Below are 23,973 nucleotides of genomic sequence, written 5' to 3'. Positions count from 1 at the left end.
ATTATACATTGTGTAAAAATGATCCTTATTAAGTTTAAGAAACATTGCTATAATCAAAACTATTGAATCTCATTTATATCCCAATAAGGAATAAAATATAAAATCAAATAATATTTCATCCTCTTCAATATGGAAGATTATGTGAAGATAGAGTCAATATATTTTATAACTATAAGAATTTATAACTATAACAAAACTAAACGTATTCAATTCATAATTTTCCTCCCATAATACAATATAAAGTCAAATTATTAAAAAGAAAATCGGAAGGGAGAAAACATCAGAAATCAAAAGGACTATTGCTAGAAATAGAGAAAAAAAGAAAAAAGAACATTTGACAGAGTGAAGATGATTTATACCATCCTGATTCCCATCAAACAAAACACTATTCGCAAATACTATACTACCTACAGGGGCCCTCGATATTCTTCATGCCACTACCCCCCACCCCAGAGCCCACGTGCATCGGCGCGTAGGCAACCCCGGCGTTGCTCGTGATGTCGCTTCGCTCGCCAGTTTCGACAGAGTCGTGCCGGTGATCGTTTGTTTGAGTCGATCGCTTGTCGATCGATACTATATTAATGATATATTGCGTGAATCGGCGTCGAAATTATTATAAATCTTCGATCGAATACGTTTTTGAGAGTTTGTAATATTTTGTGTAAAGTTGATAAAAGTTTTTCGTTCAGTGGGCTTTGCGCCACTGCGTGACTCTTGATCTTCTTTCTTCCTATTATGCATTTGAGAAACATCTTCTAGCCAAAGGTAAGTTTTCTTTTTGTTACGATTTTTTTATTAATATTTTATTTGAAAATAATTTATTCGGAAAATAGAATTTTGAAAATGTTTCGTGAAAATTTATGATATTTGTCGATGTCTTATTCGTTTTTTTGTCTATTCGTTAAATAGATTTATCGATATGGTATAAGGTATAATTAAAGAAATTTAGTATGAAGAGGTTAATTTTTCTCCGCTTGTCTAAATTCGAGTCAGATATTCGGAATGTTATTTTATTAAGATGCCATGCTTTGGATCTTTTTACATGCTATTTGGCTCGAGTTCAGAAATTTTATATCGATGTTTATACAAAGTGTAACGTTCGGCATTAATTAAAGTTAAAAGGATGGGATTTTGTCGTTTTGTTTGAATTTTTGAGGTTAGGTTAAGAAAGTTTTAGTTTCTTGGTTAATGGTATCATAAATCTTTCTCTTTTAAGAGAGAGCTTTCTCGAAGAGACATTCTAAATACGGATCCTTTTTAGAGATTTATTATAGTAGATTTTTATGGAATTGCTTCTTTTGTTTTTTGTTCGACTGCTTAGAAAAGCTTCGCTTAGCAACCGCGATTTCTTTGTCAACTCGTGGCCAATTTGCAAAACATTCGCGAAACGCGATTCATTTCATTTCTATGATTTTGACGTTTTTCGTCTTTTGACACAATTATCGATTCAAGAAAACGTTTTATTTTTGTTTACATAAATTGTTATCGAAAAATTATTATTTGTTTTGTGATTTGTTTACATGAAATGAAACATTTCGTGACAGCTGACCTTGAATCATCAAAATAAAATTTGGAATTCATTGGACGGATTTACATGTAAATTCTTATTTTGCTATAATTTAATATCTTAATAATTTGAAATTTCAGCGGAATACTGAACAATTTAGAAATAAATCTCCATGTATACTTTTTCGAAATGATAATTCTGATAAATACATTAAATTAGTAAATTATTATTAAAATAAGAAGAATATCTAAACGGTTTTTTAAAATATTTTATTCATAATAATAAATAATGAATATATATTTATATTTAAATGATAAATATAAAAAAAATTTTAAATAAATAACTTTTAATATTATTTAATATTATTTAAATATAGATTTTGAATAGTAAATAAATAATATTTTTTTTATTAACATTACATTTATCAAAATGGCGGATTGAAAATTTTTCACATTAAATTTATAATTGTTATTTATTGATAAATTTTTATATTTTGTCTAGATGTACAAGAATTAATAAATATTTATTTATTAATAATTAAAATATTAATATTACCTGTTAAATATTCTGAGTAAATACAACAAGTTTATTCTTAATTATTTGCTTGGAAAGTACACAAATGCACTTCCGTATTTAGTTGATAGACATTTTAAAGATCGTTGATTTTGTAAATATGTCCGATACGGTATAAATTATGCAAATCTATACGTTTTGCATTTGCAGACACATTTAATATGCCCGCGTCATTCGTAATCATCGTAATACTGGCTATAAATCATAGATGAATTTTCTTTCGTGGAATGAATATAAGGAATCGTCGAAAACAAACTTGAATTATTAGCTGTTCATCCTTTAGAAATTACTCTTATAAATTATTTCAGTGATAATATTACTAACCAGCATTTAATCATTTGAAATTTTTTCTACTGAGATTTCTGAAATATTTCAATGCTTTTATTTCAACAGAAAATATATTTGAACATTTAAAAGCACTAATTTTGAAGTAATGAATCAATAAATTTTTAAGAAATATTATCAGAGAAAATAATATCATAGAATTATTGTAACCTTATATTCAAATTATTGTTACCTTATATTCAAAGTATAGTACTAGCTGATTAGAATCAAGTAAAAATTTAGTTCATTTTACTAAAAATATCTTCCTTTGATAATTATCAATTATAATAAGTATATCAAAGGAAAAATATTTCTTTCTAACAACTACATATAATAAAAATTTTACAAGAGCTAAAATTTTAATTTATTCTTTATTACATATATATTTTTTTCAATTAATAGTTAATTAATTTTTCTAAGAAACTCTAAAACTCTAATCGAATATTTAATGTTCAATTATTTCTAGATAATATATTCATCGTTTTTTTGAAAATTTTTATGAATTGAAAGTTTTTTTTTATTTTTTACACGGAACGTCGTTGCTTAGATCAATTCCATTTAAACGTTAGGCAGCTATAAGGTTGCTTATGTAGCCAACAATAAGAGGCAATTTGTATCTATAAAAATGGCATATAATGGTCTTAACCAAAGGGATGGGGGAATTGTTTTTTATGTTCGAAATGCAAAAGGACAAGGTGTTAACGATAATTGCATTGTGCGACTGCTGATCTTATTGTTAGAGCGCTAACTCTGATATCACGTGATACGTTCCCCTTGTATGGGCGTTAATGATGGTCGACCCCTTTCCTCATCCATTCTTAAGTTAAATCGACTAGTCACAAGCGACTAGCGATTGCAATCCTCGTTTCCATATTTGATTCTTATTGTCCTGCGCTTCTAACTACTTATCATATTTATCCTCTTCAGTATGCTCTGCATTAATGAGGTTTGGATATCTTTCAAGATATCTATTGTTCAGACTCATTAATGCAGAATTTATCTTCTGTTAAAAATTGGAATTTTATTAGGATTTGATTATTAGATTTTTATTTCTATGAGTATCTTGTCCAATATTTTTTAGATTTCGTCGTTTTAATAATATATTATAACTATAATTATTTAATTTAATTTAATAATTTCTAAAATTATATCATAAAATTCATCAAACTATAACTAATTGTAGATTCTAAACCCATTTTATTAAAATTGTTATAATTTATAAATTGCACATGCAAATCTTGATGCATTATTCCTTCCAATATTTTTAATTTATTAAATATCTAATTTAACTATTAAACTCTTCTTCAATTTTTATCCTTTGACACATGTAATTCTTTCTCTAAATCTTTTCAATCTTTTCTCGCGCAAAGATAATCCTTTAATCCTCATTAACCACTATTTATATACCTAAAAAAAAGGTTCCTTCAATTCCTTCCTAGGTATCTCCGTAGATAATCATCTATGCTGTCTCGTTCATGCATATCGCAAATACGATTAGAACCCTTCCTAATGAAAAAAAAAAAAGGGGGAGCATCGGGATCGTTGGTATTGATGCAGGTTATCGTATACTTGTAGCGTGAAAGGGGTAAGTTTCGCCAGGGGAACCTGAACTCACCTGGGTAGATTTGTCGATCGATGACGTCACCCTCGACGAAACAGCCACTCCTGTATGTATCTACCTGCGCTCGTGTACGCGTGTTCGATGCTCGTGAATAAAAAAGGACAAAACGGTGGACGGGAAAGAAGAGGCACGGCGAAGGCAACCAATCGGGCAACGAACTCTCCGCTAGCTGATACACAGCTCTTTCTCTTCGTCTTATCTCGCTCTCGCGCGCACTCCACACACCTTCTCCCATCTTCCTCTTTGTCCTCCCCCTTCGTCGTGACTCCTCGATTCCGCGACTCGACCCGTCTCAGTCGCACCCATTTACCTCCGCCTCGTCTTGCCTCCCTTCCTCGACCTTCTTCGTCCCGGAGGATCTAATCTCGCGATCTCCATCTGACCTTCCTCTCCTCTCGCGCAACCGTGAACGTGTGTCATCCGGGCCCTAGATAACAGGGAGCAAATGAGAAGTTATCGCAGGTGCTCGTGGCGTTAATAAAATAAAATAAAACCAAAAAAAAAAAAAAAAAAAAAAAAAAAGAGAGAGAGAATCGGTTACCTAGGCGCGTCGGTGCCTGCCGGCTTTGGTCATGGGGATGGATTTAGCGGCGATAAAAAGGGACATTTTAATTGCTCATGCAAACGTTTATTGGCAAAGTTTTATGGGGATGTTGCACGAACAATAACGGAAGTAGATATCGTATATTGGGGTTCATCGAAAGACACTATTGATTTTAGCGCTAATTCGTTGAGCAAATTAATTATTCTGTTGATTTTTGATCGAATCCAGTATATTATTTTTTTCCTTTTAGTTTTTTTTTTTTTTATTTAATTTTGAACATATGGAATTTATTTTATCATGTTAGAATATTTTTTACTTTTTATGTAAAGTATCTTAGCATTTAATAATGCAATTAGATTTACTTATCCGTTAAATTATACCTATATTGTAAAAGATAGAAAGAAATTTTATTAGGAAATTAAACAGCGTTGAACGCTAATGCATGTATCATTCCGGAAGTGGAGGTATTAATTCGATATTTAAATGGATTAATAAAATATTTTTTTCATTGAATTTATACAAGATGCTGTTAAAATTCATTTCTCTAGATCGATTGTTATTTTTATTATCAGAAAATATAAGATTGCTGCTATTTCCAATTAGAATATTTCCTTTGTACAAATCCTACAAATTTCAATAATTACATAATTAATATTTCTATTCGTTCGCAAGATATGCACATCTCTCACGAAAATATTAACGTTATAATACAATAAGTTACGCTCATCAACGTGGAGGTTGCGTTTTAGGCCCATAGAAGAAATTACGAGTAACGTTAGCGGTTAGACGATAACGGATGAAATTAAGCGGAATAAAGAAATGTGTAATTATGCGGCGTATTATGAAAAGCATGCGTTTCGAAAATATTTTCAAGAAGACCGAAGCCTCTTTCAAACTTTCGTCAGATGCTGTAATACATGCTCTTTATCCGTTGAATCTCGGTCGTGCGATCCTCGCATAATTAACGAGTAAACTAATTATACAGTTCTACGAACGTTTTAATGCGGTGTAACATTCTAATTATACGCTTTTCGCGAGTAAACATTTGTGATTTCATTTCTTTGTTCCTTGAAATATTATCGTTGCCTTTTTCTTTTTTTAGCACGATTCCCGTTATTAGTTTCAGACTAACTTCTTTTACTTGAACCCGAGGAAGAAAACGAAGAAAGCATTTCTGTTCGATATTAACCATCCGTGGAACTTTATTCCATAGAATAAAAATATATCTAATGTATATTTTAAATATCATATCATTTTATCAAATTTTTCACTACACTTCATCACGTTCAATCGATAAATTTCTATCCATTAAATGCTCAACATCTATGCTATTTATTAATAACGATAATAGCTGATCAAATTATTAATCTAAACATTATGATCCACTTGATAAAATTACTAGAGCATCGCTTATGATTAATCATGAATTCCAAGATAAGAAGCCAGAATTATGATATCCATTCGGAATAATGGGTCGATCCATTAAAAAAAAGTAAGATCGTGCCATTTTAGCTGGAAGCAACATAGCTGAACGGTATACATTAATCGTTTCTCCTCGCGAGCATATTTAATGCGTCTCCTTAATTGCATATGCACAAAGCAATCATTAGCGCGAAACGATATAATTACGATACGTCCCTAGGGTAAATTTTATTCGAGCAAAGGGTAGATATTCCTGTCCACAGGAGCACGTGTCACGAGTTTGCGAGTTGCTCTTTTGCAAATAAAATTATCCATTCGCTCGTTGTAACTTTTCTTTCCAATTTGTCGTGGTCTGAATAAACCATTACACGAAAATGTTACACGAGTTAACAGTAATCCTAAGAATATTGAAGAAGGGACGTCCGTGAATGTGTGACTTGAAAAATATTAAATTTGAACTTATTAAAACTAAAATATTAAATGTTAAAACTCGATGAATTAAACTGTTATTTTATACACCTTTAATTTCTACATTCAATACGAAGAACATTTAACTTTAAATATAAATACAATTATAGTTTTTCAAATATACATAGATTAATATTCCATATAATAGTGTTAAAATATTAGAACATTATTATATAATTAAATTTGTCATTATATGATGATATAATGATAATATGTTACATTTATTCATTAATACTTGTTACATTGATATATATATAATAGCTTGGTTAATTGTCTGAATATGTTATTCCTTAAAAGATTTACATTGCACTTGAGATACCATTTGAGAACTTTGTTAAAAACGGAGCACAATGGTACAATGGAAGCTAGGTTAATGATTTCAAGTAGGATGTAATTAGTGCGTGGTTCTATTATAACGATTCACCTGTAATGTGTACTATTCTACTATTTATTAAAATTTTAAATCAATGGATGTAATTAAATGATAGAGAAATGGTACTGTTTTGAATAACAGATGTTTCCAACGTATATGTACATCGTGTGTACCTGTGTACGTATATAGTTACGTATGTGTTTTCTTGTGTAATATACATTAATGGCATATAATAAAAAGAAGAAAGTACTAAAACGATATCATTTCTGTTTTATATGTTACAGATCGCCGTTATTTCTAATATTTTAGGAATGAATAACGATAAGGTATATATACATTAGATTAAGTACTTACTTTTATATATATATATATGATTCTGTTTCGATAACTATGTCCATTATTTTTTCGAACAAAAATAATTTAAATCTTTCGTAATAATTCTTGAGTTTTACTTTTTACTTTTTATTGCAAAATATTTTACAATATATGAATAATAAAGTATAGATATTAATCTATAAATTTGCATCTTTCCTTTGATGAAATTAAATAATATCATACTATGATATTGTTAAAAGAATTACTAAACAGGTTCAATTTATAAGATAAAAATTGACGTATAACAAAATTTTGTAATATATTCTAATTCGAAAATCGAGTTGTCTTTTCCAATCGATATGTAATTGCGAAAAAAACCTGGAAGCTCTTCAAAAAAGTCTTCCATCAAGGACCACTTGACCCTATATATACCTGCCCTTTCGGTCATGGGAACCTGCCCTTCTAAAGTTGATGGCTAGGGTTTCCAGTTCGCCATGGAACAGATGTCGATTGTCCTTCCTCTTTGTCGTTCCTGCGCGTTGTGCACACTTCGCTTACGTTTCCTATGATTCTCCCACGCTGAACGTATTGTACCTCTTATTTCCCTTTCTTTTTTTTCCTTTCCTTCCTTTTTTCTTCTTATTTCCTTTCTCCATCAACGTTTGCCTCGAATCGATTCATCGTATTTTCAAACACGCGCCAAGTTTGAACTTTAAACAAGATTGTATTTATGCGATGATCGATGATTGGTCGCGTGACAATCGCGTAGATTACGCGAGGATAATGCGATGATATTGCCGTATATAATTGGTATTTTCACGAACGTGACGTGACGAAAATACCTGTTTCAGCGATATTAGTTTATTTTGCGAGAATTCTATTAATACAATTCATAGTTTATCATTTTATTTTTGGATAATTTATTATTCCGTTAGAAGTAATAAAGTTTTTTTCGATCGAGTGTTGTGTTGATTTCGAATGATAAATATTATTTTTATATACTTTTAATTTCTTATGAAAATAATTTTGATATTTATGCTTATTTTTTACATACTTATGAGAAGGAAGAAAATTTATTTGTTACAAATGGAAGTCGTGTTTAAAAGGAAACATCATTTACATATAACGTTATTCCTTGTATACATGCTTCTTTTTTTTTTTTTTTTTTACTTAACATTTCCTTTCAGTCAGATAAGTTATTCGAGAAATTCAATCATCGATTAATTCTAGACGCATGTAATTCGCGTATTCGATCACTTCCGGTTCAGAGATCAGAGACACGCGATAACAATGATTCCAATGATCCATCGCGTGGATCGCTTTCTGCGTAATATTTTACATACATAGGTATAAGTTCACACTGGCCGCGTTAATTCTCGCAGGCTAAGCACGTCTCATCTACAATTTCCGCGATTCTCCCACGTTCGAACGAACATTGTTCGTTCTTGAAGTTCTCGGGACGAGGCGAACAACCATATCCTGGTCCGTGAGTTTGCATAAATCTACCAAGCGTTTATCCTGAAGCATATCCTGAAGAGGTGTACAAGGAGAGATTTTAATATTAATTTTGTAATAAACTTTTACAGAGAATTTAATATAATAATTGTCTATTTCATGGATTCTAAAAATTTCATAAATCCATCCATCTAATATGTTAGATTTATCGTTATATAAAATATCATTAAAAAAATTGTATTATTAAAAAAAATGTATTATTTTTTAGATATAAGAATGTACTTACTGATTATTAGATGTAGGAATTTCAAATGGAGGAGAATTTTCATCGTTGTAAACACGCCTTTATTCTCTGTTCTTGATTTGCTTCAACGATCAGTGATAGTGATTTCTTCATCTCTTTCTAACGCCTCTTCTTCTCGTGAAATTTATACTCAATTTGCATGTATTATTCCATGGAAATGGAGTATCCAATGGAAGTCGCCAATCTTTGTCCAACAATAGATAAAAGGATGATTTCATGAAGAGTTTATCTTTAGAAAAGTTTCTTTAAACTTCATAGAATGGATTTACCATTATTATTTAGAATATTTTGGAATTGAATCTTCTATTTTCAGTATTATTACAAAATATCTTTGTTTTATTAAATCATTCTTGCCAATCATTTGTGATTTACTTTAATGTCATTATTATTAATGATAATATCTATAGACAGGATTCTTTTGATTCCTTTTGATAAAAGAAGAATATTGTGAAGAACAAAGAAGAATTGGTATTAGTCTCTAATAGCAATTGCTCCTTTATCAAAGTTTCGTATATTTACATAATTTTTCATTATAATCGTGACTTATAAATGATTCTTTGCAACAACAAGTGAATTCTTATAACGAAATTATTCATTTAACGACTTAACAAAAAATTGAAAAACTTTTATACCTTGCCTTAATTCCATTACCAACCTCTTTCATTTTCGATCTAGTTTACCTTCTCAATTAATACCTAGCAGAAATACAACATTCTTTCTCTCGTATGCCGCATAAATATCACGACCATAATCCGGTTAAACAGCAGGGACAAGTTGTGCCTTTTAGATCGTGGCACGATTCTCATCGAGGCGAATGATCGCATTAGATTTGGTTCATTTAAAGTGGAATGTAAGCCTGTTGATGAAAATTCTCACCGGTTCAGCTCTGTCTTTCTGCCTTGTTTGTTACACATTTACGTTCTTCTTCATAAAAAAAAAAGAAAAAAGAAAAAAAAAGAAAGAAAGAAAAACCATCGTTCCACGTTCCTGGAATACATTCTCCAACCGTTCATTCAACGTCTCATACCTTGCCGAGGAATCGGTTAAGAGGTAAGAAATTGTAATTATCGCCGACTACTACGAATGATTGCACAAACATTCTGTTGCCACTGTTGCTTACTAACGAGGAACGTCCACCAAACGTGTTCGATTTCTGCGAAACTTTGCCATGTAATGTAAGGGGGGTATAAGAGATGTGTAATAGTTACGCTCTTCTCTAGCCGATTACTACCGCTGCACAGAGTCGTATAATCGTTTTGAAGTCTTGTATTCCTGTCCTCGGTTAGTAGAAGTTATCGAAGATAAGAGGGGGAAGTTGAGGCTGGATATTTCAGAATATTCTCGAGAGGAATTTGTATGCGATAATTCTCCGTACGGGAGAAAAATATGAAAAAAGGTTCGAAAAAATAAATGGAAATGTTAAACGTCGATTCGAGGCATTATTGCCAATGGCATTTTCCAGTCTTCTTATTTTCTTATTCTCCAACGGAAAGCTGCTAATTACGAATAGGTTCTTCGAATGATTAAATTTATACGTGCTTCATTATGATTTGTAATGTCTGACATTTTTTTCAATCTATAGTTACATAAGTGGAATATTTTATCATAATTTCGTATGTATTCTACAGTAGATACTTATCATTACGAATCAATGTAGGTTTTGTTGATCACATAATAAAAATTTGAAGATAAATTATCCATCGAAATTTTTGTTTTTTAGGGATAGAATTGAATTTCGTTAACGAATCGATTCATCTTACAATTCTATCGATACGTTCTTCGAACGTAAAATCCACTTCTTATACGATAATCCATATTTATCAAGCGTTACATCCTCACGACGATTCCACAAGAACAACATTTTCACGTGTCGTGACTAAATTCAAAGAGGAGGACATAATCTTTTAACAAGAAAGGGGCCTGTCAGAATCTCACGATCGGCAAATCCGCTTTCTACGCGAGTCGAATCGTTGGCCGTGGGCCATGGAAATCCTTTCGAAAAGAGATACGTGAAGACGGTCAAGCCGAAACTCAAGCGAATCTGTGTCAGACGACCAATGTTCTCGAGGACACTCGAGATATCTTATGGTTTTACTTTCTACGGTTGAAGGGAACGATAAAAAGAAAAAAAAGAAAAAGAAATAAAAAGATGTAAAAAAGAAAGAGAAAGAAGAGAAGACCGAAATATCATGTCACCGATTTTCTTTCAAACTTTGCCTCGTGGACGATGATGAATCATCGAGTCATCGTTTATAGCGATTCTTCTAGGGATCTTTCACGGGATGCAGTAACCGTATTTTAATATCGATGGTAATATGCAATAAAATGGAACCGGTTCTTTGAATTCGCAAAAGGAAAGATGCATTTTCTGGACTCGTCATCGTGCATGTAAACGTGTATTTGATTTTTGAAACAAATATGGAAGAGAAGATCGGTCGATTGTTTATGTGTTTTGATGTAGCGTTGCATAAATGGCTGCTTGCAATGAGATTCTGAAAAAAGAAAATTTTTGGTTAGTGTCGAATATTTGCAGGAAAAATTCTTGGGATGATACGATAATATTTATTCTTTTTTTATATTTTAAATTTGAAATTTAAAACAACATGATCGCAGTGATCATTCACATTTTTATAGCTTATGAAAGTCAATCAGATAACGAAGCTATTTCCGTTGCATGTTCGGCAACTAATAATAATTTGCATAAATCCTTTCGATTTTTCATTCAACTTTCTTTCAAGAAGTGTTTCCAATATCGATGCAGAATTCATCGAAAGCTGTGTGAGCGAATATACCTATATTCGACGTATATTTTGCGTAAAAATTAGCACTATTTTTTAATCTTTATTAGCAAGAAACAATGATTCACGTCAGGATCACCCACATTTTACTGTTAGCTCACTCTCGCTAGTTTTAATAGCCAAGCTCCACCTGGAACGTGCAAACGTGAATCGCTTTTAACCTTTTGCACCTCCATTTGTAGCCGAACGATGCAAGGTTAACCACGTATCCGAGCGGATGTTACGCGTAAAAATATTACCACTAACACACCCTTTCGATGAGCTTTCGCGCCTGTCCGCCGATCGAACCATTCACGAACGACTCCCCTCGACGAAAGCGAATTTATGGACGGTCGAAGAAAATTTTGTTCCTTCGTGTGTAAACGTATGTGTGTATACGGTTAAAATAATTGGAAAGCGATATTATTTAATTAAATCGAATAAAAATGTCGAATAAATCAGATATTTTAAGAATATTTTTTTAATAAAGCAACTCTTCATTTCTCGTATAAGTTAAAAAAAAATTTCTAAAAACAACGAAAGGATTGACCTGATATAATTCTAATATCAACAACTTTTATGGATTGTAACTAAAGGATTAACACTATCTCGAACGATAAGTTTCGAGTGTAAAAAAAATTAGATTATTCAACTGTTGATTTATGGAACGCGACGTGATAAATTAAAATTATCTTATTTGAAGATTTTCTAACAATATAAATTCCCGTATGCTAATAAGTTGATTATCCGCTAGGAAAACATTACTTGTTTAAATCGGTATGCAAATATCTTATTTCTAAAACGATTTACACGTGTCATATCATATCACAATCGCGACATTTATTTCCCTTCTTTTTTTTTTCTTTTTTTTAATCTAACAAAGCAAGCAATATACCCATGCGGAAAAAAAATAATTTAACGACCGACGTATCTTTACACACAACGATTCCAATGCATTTAAATAATCCAACTATAAACTGACAATATTTACACGCTTCCGTCTATATTCATAAATCGCAAACAAGATCGATAAGATTCCCCAAGTATCAGTGTCAATTGTCAACAGCAGACGGTGTATCTAAATTATCTCTTAAACTACTCCCGTTCGAGAAAAAGGGAGAGCGCGATCGGGCATCCCGAATAATAACGAGAGACCGCAAAACCTAACCCATTAATTTAGATCGGCTCAACGTCATCCCGGTTAATAACTATCTCAATACTTTTGCCCGTGGATCGTTCTCGTGGCGCGCAGCTGCGATGGCCACGCGTCGTATTTCATATTTTACGGTGCATAACCGCGCGCACGTTCCATCCATCCACCCCAGGCCAGGATTTTTTATGCTCCCCGATAGATAGACCCGCGTCGGTTGCATCGAAGTCATTGCGTCGAAAACACGTCGGGCGGAATAAAGGCCGGCTACGCGGCCGGCTGTAACTGTAATGCATCTCGGCATCACCTATGATCTCGCACCGTTACCTTGAAATAGGTGAGCAGCCAGTTGGTGGCCGTCTCCTCGGCCCGTAAACCCAACCTGCAAACTCGAACCGCAAACTTTGCTCACCGTTCGACAAATAATAGATATGCACGGGTATTTATTCGAGTTCTGATAATATGAATTCATTGCGCGAAAAATATATATATATATATGAGGTATTTAATTACCAAATTCCGTTACGGTCAGCCTCGAGGTGACTTTTTTAAGTAGGCCAAAGAAAGAAAGAAATAGGTATCAATATTTATCCTAAAATAAAGAGAAATTATTTCAATTTCATATTAACATGATGATAGTTTGGAAAAATGCATAGTGAAATTCAAGGGAGATATTGGGATATATGTATAAGTCATCTCGATCAGCATTTCAGAAAAGAGAACCTGTAACTTTTGAATGTAAAATAATCATCATCCCTAATCATATCTCGAATTCTTTAAAATTCATCAAGTGTCATTCGAACACATACACGAGATCCAGAAAGGGATAGAATAACGTAACGGGGAAAAAGAAAGGAGGAAAGCAGGAAGGAAAAAAGGCGGTGAAGAGATGTAAGCTGGACGGGAAGCTGGCACGACACGGGAAGCGAGCGTTTCCGGTATCCGGGGCGACATCCTGATGAATCTATTTCTGAAGGAGGCGTTCGAGGCCTGACTGGTGTGATGGGAGGGGGAGGAGGGCGTGTGGAACGATGTTTTTTCGGTTGTAATGCACGGTCGTATGAATGAAAAGCCGGGAAGAGAAGCCAGTCAGTCGGTGCATCGTGGTCGGGGCTTCGTTCTAGCTCGCTAGTTTTTCTCAAAGGAGACGCGTGGGTGGTTATTTTCTTCCTTTGTAACTCGATACCTGTTTAATCGGTGCCTGTGCCCGGTTACGTTACGTGTTTCCATGGAATCGTGACGATCGAACCCTCGGTTTTGTGGGAACGATCGCATAAGTTCGATATACCAAGAGCGATTCGGGTGGAAAGGATGGTCAGGGGATGGCTCGATGTTCTCGATCCTGGAAAGAGTCGTGAGGGAAGAGTATTAAGGCGGATGAAAGGATTTGCAAGAAGATTTGGCATTACCTGTGAGATTTGGACGAAGACACGGATCAGGACGAAGGTATTTTTTTTGATTTGTTTAATAAGATGAAGTTTTGATCGCAGTTGGATGTGTTTTGTTTGAAGGCTTAGCGACTTAGTTTTTTTCTCTCTATATATTTTGCAACTATATTCGTTTATTTTTAATAAAGGATGTGATATATAAAGAAGTTCTTATAATAGGTATTTATGGTTGTGTTACTTAGAAAGGATTTTTATTACACAGTATATTTTTATATACTGTGTTGATAAAATATAAATTATATAAATGTAAAATATTTAGTATCTGTATCTAAGTTATGTTTAAGACAGATTTTTGTTGGTTTTAAATCTCATTATTTATAGATTAGCTTCATATTTCAAAAATCATCTGTGCTAAATATATCCATTTTCGAGTTCTCTTTCCTTGATTATCCATAACTACTCTGAGAAGTTTTTGCACGAATCAAGATTTACGTTCAAACATCCGTATCAAATGAATCGGTGAATTTACTGCAATCAGAGGTCCCGTTTATACGTACGTTTTATATCATGCTTGTCTGGGAAAAAAAAAAAGACTATTAAACACCTTAATTCGACTGTGAGGAAGCGCAAGAAGATTTATAGCTCGCGCGCAAAAAATTGCCTTTGGAATCTGAGACATCGTTTCACAATGTTAAAATAATGATACGTTTTAAAAAGAAGCTATAACTTAAATGTCACTCAGCGAAAGTCACGAGAGAAATTTTATTAATATCCACTAATTATCCATTGACCGGTTAAAAAGTATCATAATCTCAGTCTTGGTCTCAAACTCCAAGAGAGAAAGTCGTTAATTCTTAATTTTTAATTAATTATTAAAACTTATACGAAGTTCGTTCGTAGATTAAATAATTCTAAACATAATGATTTTTCTAAAGAAAATGATACTAAACATGTTCTAATGAACTGACTTGCCACACAATTTCAAGGGAAGAACGTTAAATCTTTCTTTTTATTCAATCTTACTTATTCTTATATATGATGAACTCAAAGGATGAATGAAATTCTGAAAAAAAAAAATCTGTTTTATTAATTGTCCACAATTTCACACATTTCCACAGATTCTCATGTAATGCGATAATTATCAATACATAATTTCAACTCTAATATGAACGCTAATGAATTTTTTAACGAAGATTCGAAAATTCGAATCTGTTACACGTACCAGAAGAGTATATTCTCTTGGTCGTTTTTAGAGCTCCTGTGCACGTTTCGTCTCGGAAAAACGCGTGCCATGACATGTGGCGTATGCGATATGCACTTATACGGCCGGCTCCGGACACACGTGGGCACACTACATGCACTTTTTTCCCTGTCTCCACACCCTGTTCCTTCTTCTCCAATCCCAGAACGTTCCATCGGCACTGACTACATCAGCGTTTCTCAACCGTTCGTATCACGACATACAAATGGTGTAAAAATTTTTTCAAATTTAGTAATGAAATTGAAATCAATTGTGTGCATTACTAAAACAATATTGCGGATATCGTGTAATTTCGAAATACGTGTTCCGAATAGTTCGAGCAATATTGGAATCCATTGGATATCGCGATGTAGGATTGAGAAACGCTGTTCTATATATATATATAACGGATGACATTTATCGAAAGTAATAGGAGAGTGAAATTGATGAAGGAAATGATGGAAACTTTTCATTGGGAATTTTTAATATGATGATTCGCAATCACGTAACCGTTACATGATAGTTTTTGTTGGAAGCTTCAGAATTTGTATCCAGTATGAATTATCTTTCTTTTCTTTTTTTCTTAAGCGTTACTTAATTTACAATATTACAGCAATTAGGAGTGATTTAGAGCACGCAACATTGTGTTTAGAATACTTCACGATTAAACTACCTAATACTTAAAATAATTAGAGTTTAGAGCATCGTAAAAATGAGGATAATTCCTGAAGCGATTACCGCATCACAGGAATGTTATCTCGTATTAAAATGCTGTTCAATGTATTAAGTTGGGAAGAATTGTATTATATTTCGCCTGATTCTTAAAATTTCTAATTTTACAAAATTTCTTTTGAATCGATATTATTCGATTAAGGATTAAATCACGAAACTAACGATAAAGCAATAATACACGAAGGATATTTTTACAGGAAATGTGCAAAATGGATTGCGATAGAAATTCATCGTTCGTTTTAATGGTTCATAAATACGTAAATCGCGTTGGTTCGAACGATGATATAAATAATAAATGTTCTTTTTTACGTTCACTTAGTATCATTTAGTACATGAATCGGCGCGAATTTAATACCACGAGCAATCTTATAAACGATGAGAAGGTATATACAGTTTGTAATCTTAACGTTGCTAATATACATTAATGTCGTGGTTTTTATTACTCGTATTAATTCACGACGGTTATGATTAATAACCACGATAGAGTGTATCTTCCCCGTAATGATACGCGGTAATATGCCCGATATTCAATAGGGATCTCTTACTTTTACTGTGTTTAAACGCGTGTGATTCTCTTCAATATTTGTATACTAGATACTATATTTGTTTTTCATCAAATTTATTATTTAATCCAACGTTTCGATAAAATTAATCAAATTATCTTAGATTCTTAATATTAAAGAACACGAGGGATGAAGATATATATTTATCAAAATGACGATTAAATTTATAAGAAATTTAAATTAGAATTAACGAATTAATGAACGAGATTCTAAGAATAAACTGATTTACGACGGAAGATTATTAATAATATTCGCTCTTTCAAGACAGAAGAGATTAAAAAAAGTGAGGATTTAGATATAATTGTTCATTGTATCGTGAACCGTGGATGAGAGTGAAGGATACATATTGTTGCCAATTGTTTCACTGCGACGAAAGATACGCGAGGAAATAGTGCATGGACGGTTGGCAGAATCTGAGAGGAAGGCCGTGGTCAAAGCGGTCGTTCGTTTTCGATATAAGATGGATGTAATTCGAAGCTGGGAACGGGTAACGCACGTTCAACCGTAAAGCCGTAACCGTGGTTGTGATAAAACTGGCGCGAGTAAAGGAGACTTCTCCTCTTTCGTTCGTATACTGAATAGTTGCTGTCTGGTTGGAAAACGTTGCTAAACATCCTTGGAATGCTGGGAAAGTGATCGTGAGATGATTTTGCTGAACTTTACACCTCTTCTTTTAAGTCCGATTTCAACGTTAGCCTTCTTTGATTTATCTCTTCCGCTTCTTCTTTTTTTACTTTTTATTCATCGTCGAAGGAATTTTTCTTCTTCTTCTTATTTTTTAATATTAAACTCTCTCGAAAAATTCTCGACTTTGTAGCTTTATTGAAATTATTATTCATATTAAGAGTATGATGGAATTCAGTATTGATTCACAGTAAAACAAAGATAATAATTATCGAAAAATTTTTAATTGATTTCGTCATCGATAAGTTTTATCTTTTATCTGATCTTTTAGATTTTTCTTTATTTAAGAATTATATAAAAATAATTTCTACAATAGTATATATTATAAATGTATGAATGTTAAATAAATTGTATGAGAAATACATTCAGATTCGATGTATGAATTGTGACTCGTTTTAATAATGTAATGAAACAATTGATAAAATATCGATCGTATATTCAGCCAATTTTAAGTTGTAATGTGCGATATTAACTCGTAATAAATATTGTTATATTTATATTTTTCGCAAGAATAAAAGAACTCGCTAGAATAAATTTGTTAAATCGGATATTTCATATATACAGCAAGCTAATAATTACTTGATATGTGAATATTTGTTGGAATAACAAGTTTGAATATTTTTAATTTTTTAAAAACGTTTCTACTGCTTGTTTTAGATTAATCAATGTGTTTTTAGTTGATGTTTTCTTCGAAAAGATTGACAATGAGACATCAAGTTTCGCGAATCTTATCTATTGTTACATTTAACTCTAATAAATACTAGATACCGATGTTTCCACAGTGCATTACATTTGCTCGATCATCATCTGTAACGAACACAAGAAAATTATTCTTTCGTGGATTGAAAGTATGCATTAAATTTTCTATTTTTCTTACCTCTGTATAAATTAATTTTAGTAAGTAAAAAAAAAAAAAATATCATTTTTGAGTTGCCAATATAGACTTATTTATCCAATACAACGAGAGAGATACAATACGATTCATGAATTGAAAGCTGAGTTTCATTGGGTGATATCTATTTATTTCAATGTGTCAATCTCAGTATCACCACTTTTTTTTTCCAGGCTATCGCGATGCGTCTGTTCAAGCGTCAGTCGTCTGATACGAGCCCTCAATTAGTTTCGGCCACACCGTTATCTCATGATGGAGCATCGCCTCTTACAGTGGTAGAAGAAAATCTCGAACGTAGTAGTAAGAAGCCTCATAATGAAAACGATGGATTAAATCGGACGTTGGTGAAAGAAAACGTTGCGAATGAAACACTGAGACCGTCCTCGTCCACTATTTCAAATCGCAAAGGTAACAAACAAATTTAATTGAAACTGGCAATGTCCCCATGTTTCAATAAATATTCATAAATCCGAAAAATCTGGAACAGTAAAAAAAATGTGAGATGGATAATGTTGAAGATGATTATATGATATTGTGGAAAATTTAACAGAAATGGAATCGATGTATCGATTAAAATTTAATTTTTAGAAATTACAGATCTCGTTGTTTTCGCCATTTTTCCTCGTACGATTCAAATTGATTCGATTGACGATTGTAGAGTGAAAATTATCGAGTCTGGTTTCACGTCACAGGAATTTCGACATGGGGCAGGAAAGTAGGTCGAAGATGGGATCAGCTGAAAAGATCAGACAGCTCCGAATTGCTTTCGGTTTCGGGCCGAAGGAGAAGGTGGAGTCCGAATCGGAAAGCTGGCACAACAGACGAAAAAGAAAACGTAAGTATGCTACTTTCTCATTTATTCTCTCGTCGCATCTTTCCTGACCTAATAAATAATTAGCACTTAACCAATTAATCCTTTTTTCTCTCGAATTATTCCTATTTTTTTCCTTAGAGAAGAATAATTTGAAGGAAATTTCCTGATATTTAAATTTTATTTTATTTTTATTACAGAAATCTTAATATTTTATTGCAATATATATATATATAGAGAGAGAGAGAGAAATAAATTGATATCAAATTTTCTTTGAATTCTGCAATTACTAAAAACATGCAAACAGATATTTTTGACAAAATTTATATTAATTTATATTCCAACAGAAACATAATTATTATTTTCATAATATTAAGTACTTTAATTCTGTTTGTAATATATTAAGATACGTGTTGTAGATACTGTTAACCCCTTGATTATATTGTGTACATACAAGGGCGATATATTACAAGACAAAACAGTATACAAGTTAAAAAAAAAAAAGTATTGTTATTAAGAATTATATTCTATATATTATTTATTTACATCTTTCTTCAATTTGAATCTTAGAAATCTGTTATCAATTTCAGGGTACCGGCGGTTTCTCGGAATTACCAAAGCCAAAGAGAATTTCCAGGGTGGAATCGTTACGAAATTTGTTCAGGAGCAGCGAGCGAAGCAGCGATATATCGACAAGAAACGTGACGATACAAGAGGAGGACGTCACCTGTATCAGTCATTATCCAATGGAGAAAGCTCTGAGCGAGGGAGCCATAAAGAACGTATCCTTTTGTGGTGGCAGCTCGGACGACAATCGAGCGGATCGTGGAACGATTCTTCTGGAGAAGAAGAAACAGCTGAGTCGTAGCATCCAGGACCTCCAGGAGCAGCAACGTGTTTTAGATTACATCTTAAAGAATCAGGATATGCTTAAAACGCAGGAAGGAACAGCTTTCGCGAAGGAAACGTTGGACAAAATCAGAAGTACGAGTCCTAAGCGAAGGAATACGAGTCCTAAACGAAGTAATCAATCCACGTCTGAGGCTGGGAAAAGCAGCGTTTCCACTCAGACTAAAGACTTCTTCAGTAATCAACTTAATAATATTAAGAAAAATTTGTTCAATGTTCGTGCGAGTAGCAGTGAATGCGACAGGTGAGATAGTTGTTTCATGATTCCTTGATTTTAAAATTAAACATGTACTTATATATTTAGATTCTTATTTTATTTACATATGCTACTAATGTGCTTTCAAATAATGAAATATACATTTAAGGATTGATTAGGTAAATGGAAAGATCAAGATCTATTTTTGAAAGCATTCATTTACTATTGAAACATAAGTATAATGTTTTTATCATAAAACATATAGATAATAGAATTCATTAGAACCATTCTTTTCTAAATTCTATTTTTCATTTTCAGACCTGATAATCAGAGATCTTTCCCAACATATGGCCTGGATGATCTGATGAGCAACCTACGATTAGCTTGCGATGAAAGTGGCTACGACTCTGACAGCACAAGAGCTGGAGCTGATTCTCCAGACAGCGAGAAGTGTCCACCGATGTTAAAACCCCGTAGCTTTTCCATAACATCGGACGACTATCACGGTATCGACTTATCGCTACCAGTCACTACTCCCATAAAGAAAGACGTGACAACAGAAACGGAGAAGAACGAGTCAGGTCCGTCTTGCCTCGAAGACACTGTCGTGAACAATACTATGCTGAACGGGACGATAATAACAAACACAACCACGGTACCATCGGATGAAGAAGACACAGACAGCTGCGACGAGGATACTTTCGAAGGATTCGCGGAATATCAGATGAATTGTGCCGTTGAGCAAACAAAATCCACCGCGAACACCTTGGAAAAATGCGACAGCGGAATATCAAGAGGATTCTCAGCGTCGTCGATTGGAAACTCGGATCAAAGAACATCTTCTGGAAACAACGAGCTCGTCAGGATATCATCGGATAAAAGATTCGCAAAATCGGAGCACACGATGTCGCTATTGCAAGCCGTGAAATTGCAGAATTTACAAAAGGAGACCAAGTCTCAGATACCGGTCAAATGTAAAAGGTACAGCAATTCTAGCACCTTGTGCTTGCTGGAGAACGCTGCATCCCCATGCAAAGATAGTCCACCGGCGTCAAAGATGTATTCGACGATCGTAAACAGCCCGTTGGAGTACTACAGTCCAAAGAGATCGCGTTCGAATTTGGAACCTGAAGGTCCCGAGATTGTAAATGCGAGGAATAAAATGAAGAAGTCGGAGCCAGAGGTTAAAATCGACCATCTAACGCCGACACCAGCTAAAACATTGGTACGTCGCGAGTTGAAGACCATGAAGTTGTCCGTAGAGAAGCCTGGCAGCCTAGGCATTTTCGTGGAAAGAAAAGAGGCTGTTAGACCTTTCTATGTGATTTCGAAGATGGACGTGAATGGAGAGGCGGCCAAGTCGAAGCAATTCAGAATCGGTGACGAGATCGTTCGTGTTTGCGGACGTAGGCTACGTGGGATGTCGCTCATCGAAGCTAGGAATGCTTTGAAGAATTGTTCAGGGATCGTGGAGCTTCAGATAGCTAGGGAGCCAACGTTCACTTTTGGCGAAGAGATTGGCGACACGTGGGGCGATATTCTCGTCCGCACTCGTAGCGACTCCGAGGTGTGGGCGTTGAAACAAGAGAAACCGGAAGTCCCCGTGAATAGTCCCCTCGCTCGAGAAAAGGATTCTTCCCAGTGTAAGATAGCCTGTGGATTGATGAAGGATAATAAGAATTTATCCACGAATTCGATGGAGAGAATGGAATGCGAGAGTGATCGTACGTTGAAGAAGGAATCTGGTCAAAAGATGACTGGTATGAGGAAGTTTCAGGTGGTGAGGAAACGTGCCACCAATCCTGTTTCCTGTCCACGTAGAGCTACCAGTTTGTCGATGGATTTGTTGACCATCACGTTGGAAAAGGGTGCCTCGAAGAAGTTGGGCTTTTCCATCGTTGGCGGATCGGATAGCAATAAAGGATCGATGGGTATATTCGTGAAGGATATAATGGCCGGAGGACAAGCGGCTGAGGAAGGAACTTTAAAAGTGGGAGATGAGATTTTAGCAATCAATGGGATATCGATGGATGGATTGACGCACGCGAGGGCGTTGCAAACTTTCAAAGCTGCCAAGGCTGGGAAGATGGTTCTTCACGTGGGTCGTAGAGACCCGACGCATAAACGGTTGGGTCACAGACGATAAAGAATATTGATGGTCTATAACTTTGGGTTAGTTCTGGTGCTTTGCTTTTTTAATCGTCTACTGCTATTGCTTTCTGCTTAAACTTAAACTTCTTTTGCTTTCTTCTTTGGAATCTTTTTTTCCTTGGGCACAAATTTGTTGAGTGAAAAAATTTGTTAATGCTTTTAACAGTGATGCATTTAGTAAGATAGTTTAAATGGATTGATATAATTTACCTTTAACCGCATCTTTTGGACTAATATTTTTGTAAAATATTTGTTCAATAGTTAAAAGTATAAAGATTTAAAACTAACAGATTTGGAATCATCAATTTTTCCTATGAATTTGTTTTTCCATGTACAAACCAGAAAATATTTATGTTACAGATATATTATTCAATCGAAATCGTACGATTGCCTGGACAAGCTAACAGAAACTGGAGACGAATGAAATTAATATAGAAATTCGATAAATCAAACGCGGAAAGTCATTAAAATTATATCATCATGTTTTGTTAAAGTAAACACGATCGAATCGTTATATTTTTTATTTCGTTCTTGCATTAAAGAATATGATGTATATATTTCGTACAATTTAAAGCACGTTATTACGTTTCACGATTAATAATTGACTATGATAACTATGATAACTTATATTACTTTTCAATGACTTTTTTCCCAACAAATTTAATATTTTTTCAACGATTAACAAAATCTTTCTAATTTCTAATCAATGATTCGTAATCAACGTGCAAATCCATTTTTTTTTTTTTTGTATATTCGTTATACTCGCGTGAATCGAGATTAGATTTATGTTAATTAAATAATTTGTTTAAGATGATAATTGTGATATTGACTATTTTTATTAACTTTTGTATCAAACTGTCGAGATAATAATTTCCCATCTATGAGTCTTTTTTGAAAAATTCGTGACTTGTAAACATTGTGTTTCCATTACGCTAAATTTATATCAATTATTTATAAAATAATCAAATGTTTCGTTCATTTGCAATATATGTAAAATTAAAAATGTGAAAACTCGCGTGCATAATTCGATATTATTCGTGTCAATGTCATAAGTATAATAAGTAATTAGCAAAAAATTATATTCGGTTTTCATTAAGAAGGACTGGTTTATTTTAATATACTTTCACTTATTGTATCGTAGATCGGGATAATAATTAAAATAATAATTAAAAAAAATAATTGTAAAAGATAATTGTACATAGTCATATCCTGTTAGATATAACACGCTAACATGTTGGATTATGGCTGTTTCGTTTAAATGTAGCCCGGAATTAACTTATGTTTTAGTTTGGAAACATATGCTTGTTTAATACGAGCTACATATCAGTTCAAATGGAGATTGATTAACTGGGATGAGTACTCATCATTTACTCAAATATGTTGTAAGCGTAGTATTTAGTTAGTTAATAATTTTAAGCTACTGAGACTGACATATAGAATGTCTACCTGAAAAATGCTGTGATATTCATTATAGTCGCATTAGCTGATATCGTACAAACTGTATTTAAAAAATAAATTTGGTTTTGTTAATAAATGTACATACGTGGTTAATCTGCTTTAATTGTTTCATAATC

At 33.3% G+C, this 23,973-nt stretch overlaps 1 protein-coding gene across 6 annotated transcripts; it reads left to right on the top strand.

The window, feature by feature from the left end:
• Nucleotides 1-528: 528 nt before the first annotated feature.
• On the top strand, nt 529-23,950 carry LOC100578727. 6 transcript variants are annotated; one of them, XM_003249776.4, is made up of 7 exons: nt 529-765; nt 7,117-7,158; nt 18,506-18,740; nt 19,025-19,167; nt 19,734-20,296; nt 20,567-22,375; nt 22,760-23,950. In XM_003249776.4, the coding sequence occupies exons 2-7, from the start codon at nt 7,144-7,146 to the stop codon at nt 22,821-22,823; spliced, it is 2,829 nt and encodes a 942-aa protein (XP_003249824.2). In that variant the 5' UTR covers nt 529-765; nt 7,117-7,143; the 3' UTR covers nt 22,824-23,950. The 6 variants fall into 6 exon arrangements, with proteins under 6 accessions (XP_003249824.2, XP_016766468.2, XP_016766466.2 ...); XM_016910979.2 differs by lacking the exon at nt 7,117-7,158; XM_016910977.2 differs by lacking the exons at nt 529-765; nt 7,117-7,158 and adding an exon at nt 13,876-14,279 and having other exon boundaries at nt 20,567-22,420; nt 22,760-23,166.
• The last annotated feature ends 23 nt before the right edge of the window (nt 23,951-23,973 follow it).

Source organism: Apis mellifera, linkage group LG2 (genome assembly GCF_003254395.2).
Source record: "Apis mellifera strain DH4 linkage group LG2, Amel_HAv3.1, whole genome shotgun sequence".
NCBI classification, from domain to species: Eukaryota; Metazoa; Arthropoda; class Insecta; order Hymenoptera; family Apidae; genus Apis; species Apis mellifera.
The sequence above is the reverse complement of the archived record's forward strand: the minus strand, read 5'-3'. Positions and strand labels throughout refer to the sequence as shown.

Excerpts from the sequence above, each read along its gene's own strand:
- LOC100578727 (XM_016910976.2), top strand. The coding sequence starts at position 14,145 with ATGGTCAGGGGATGGCTCGATGTTCTCGATCCTGGAAAGAGTCGTGAG. Across the intron at positions 19,168-19,733 it reads CAACAGACGAAAAAGAAAAC|GGTACCGGCGGTTTCTCGGA; the intron begins GTAAGTATGCTA and ends TATCAATTTCAG. Across the intron at positions 22,376-22,759 it reads AGAGACCCGACGCATAAACG|ATATATTATTCAATCGAAAT; the intron begins GTTGGGTCACAG and ends TTTATGTTACAG.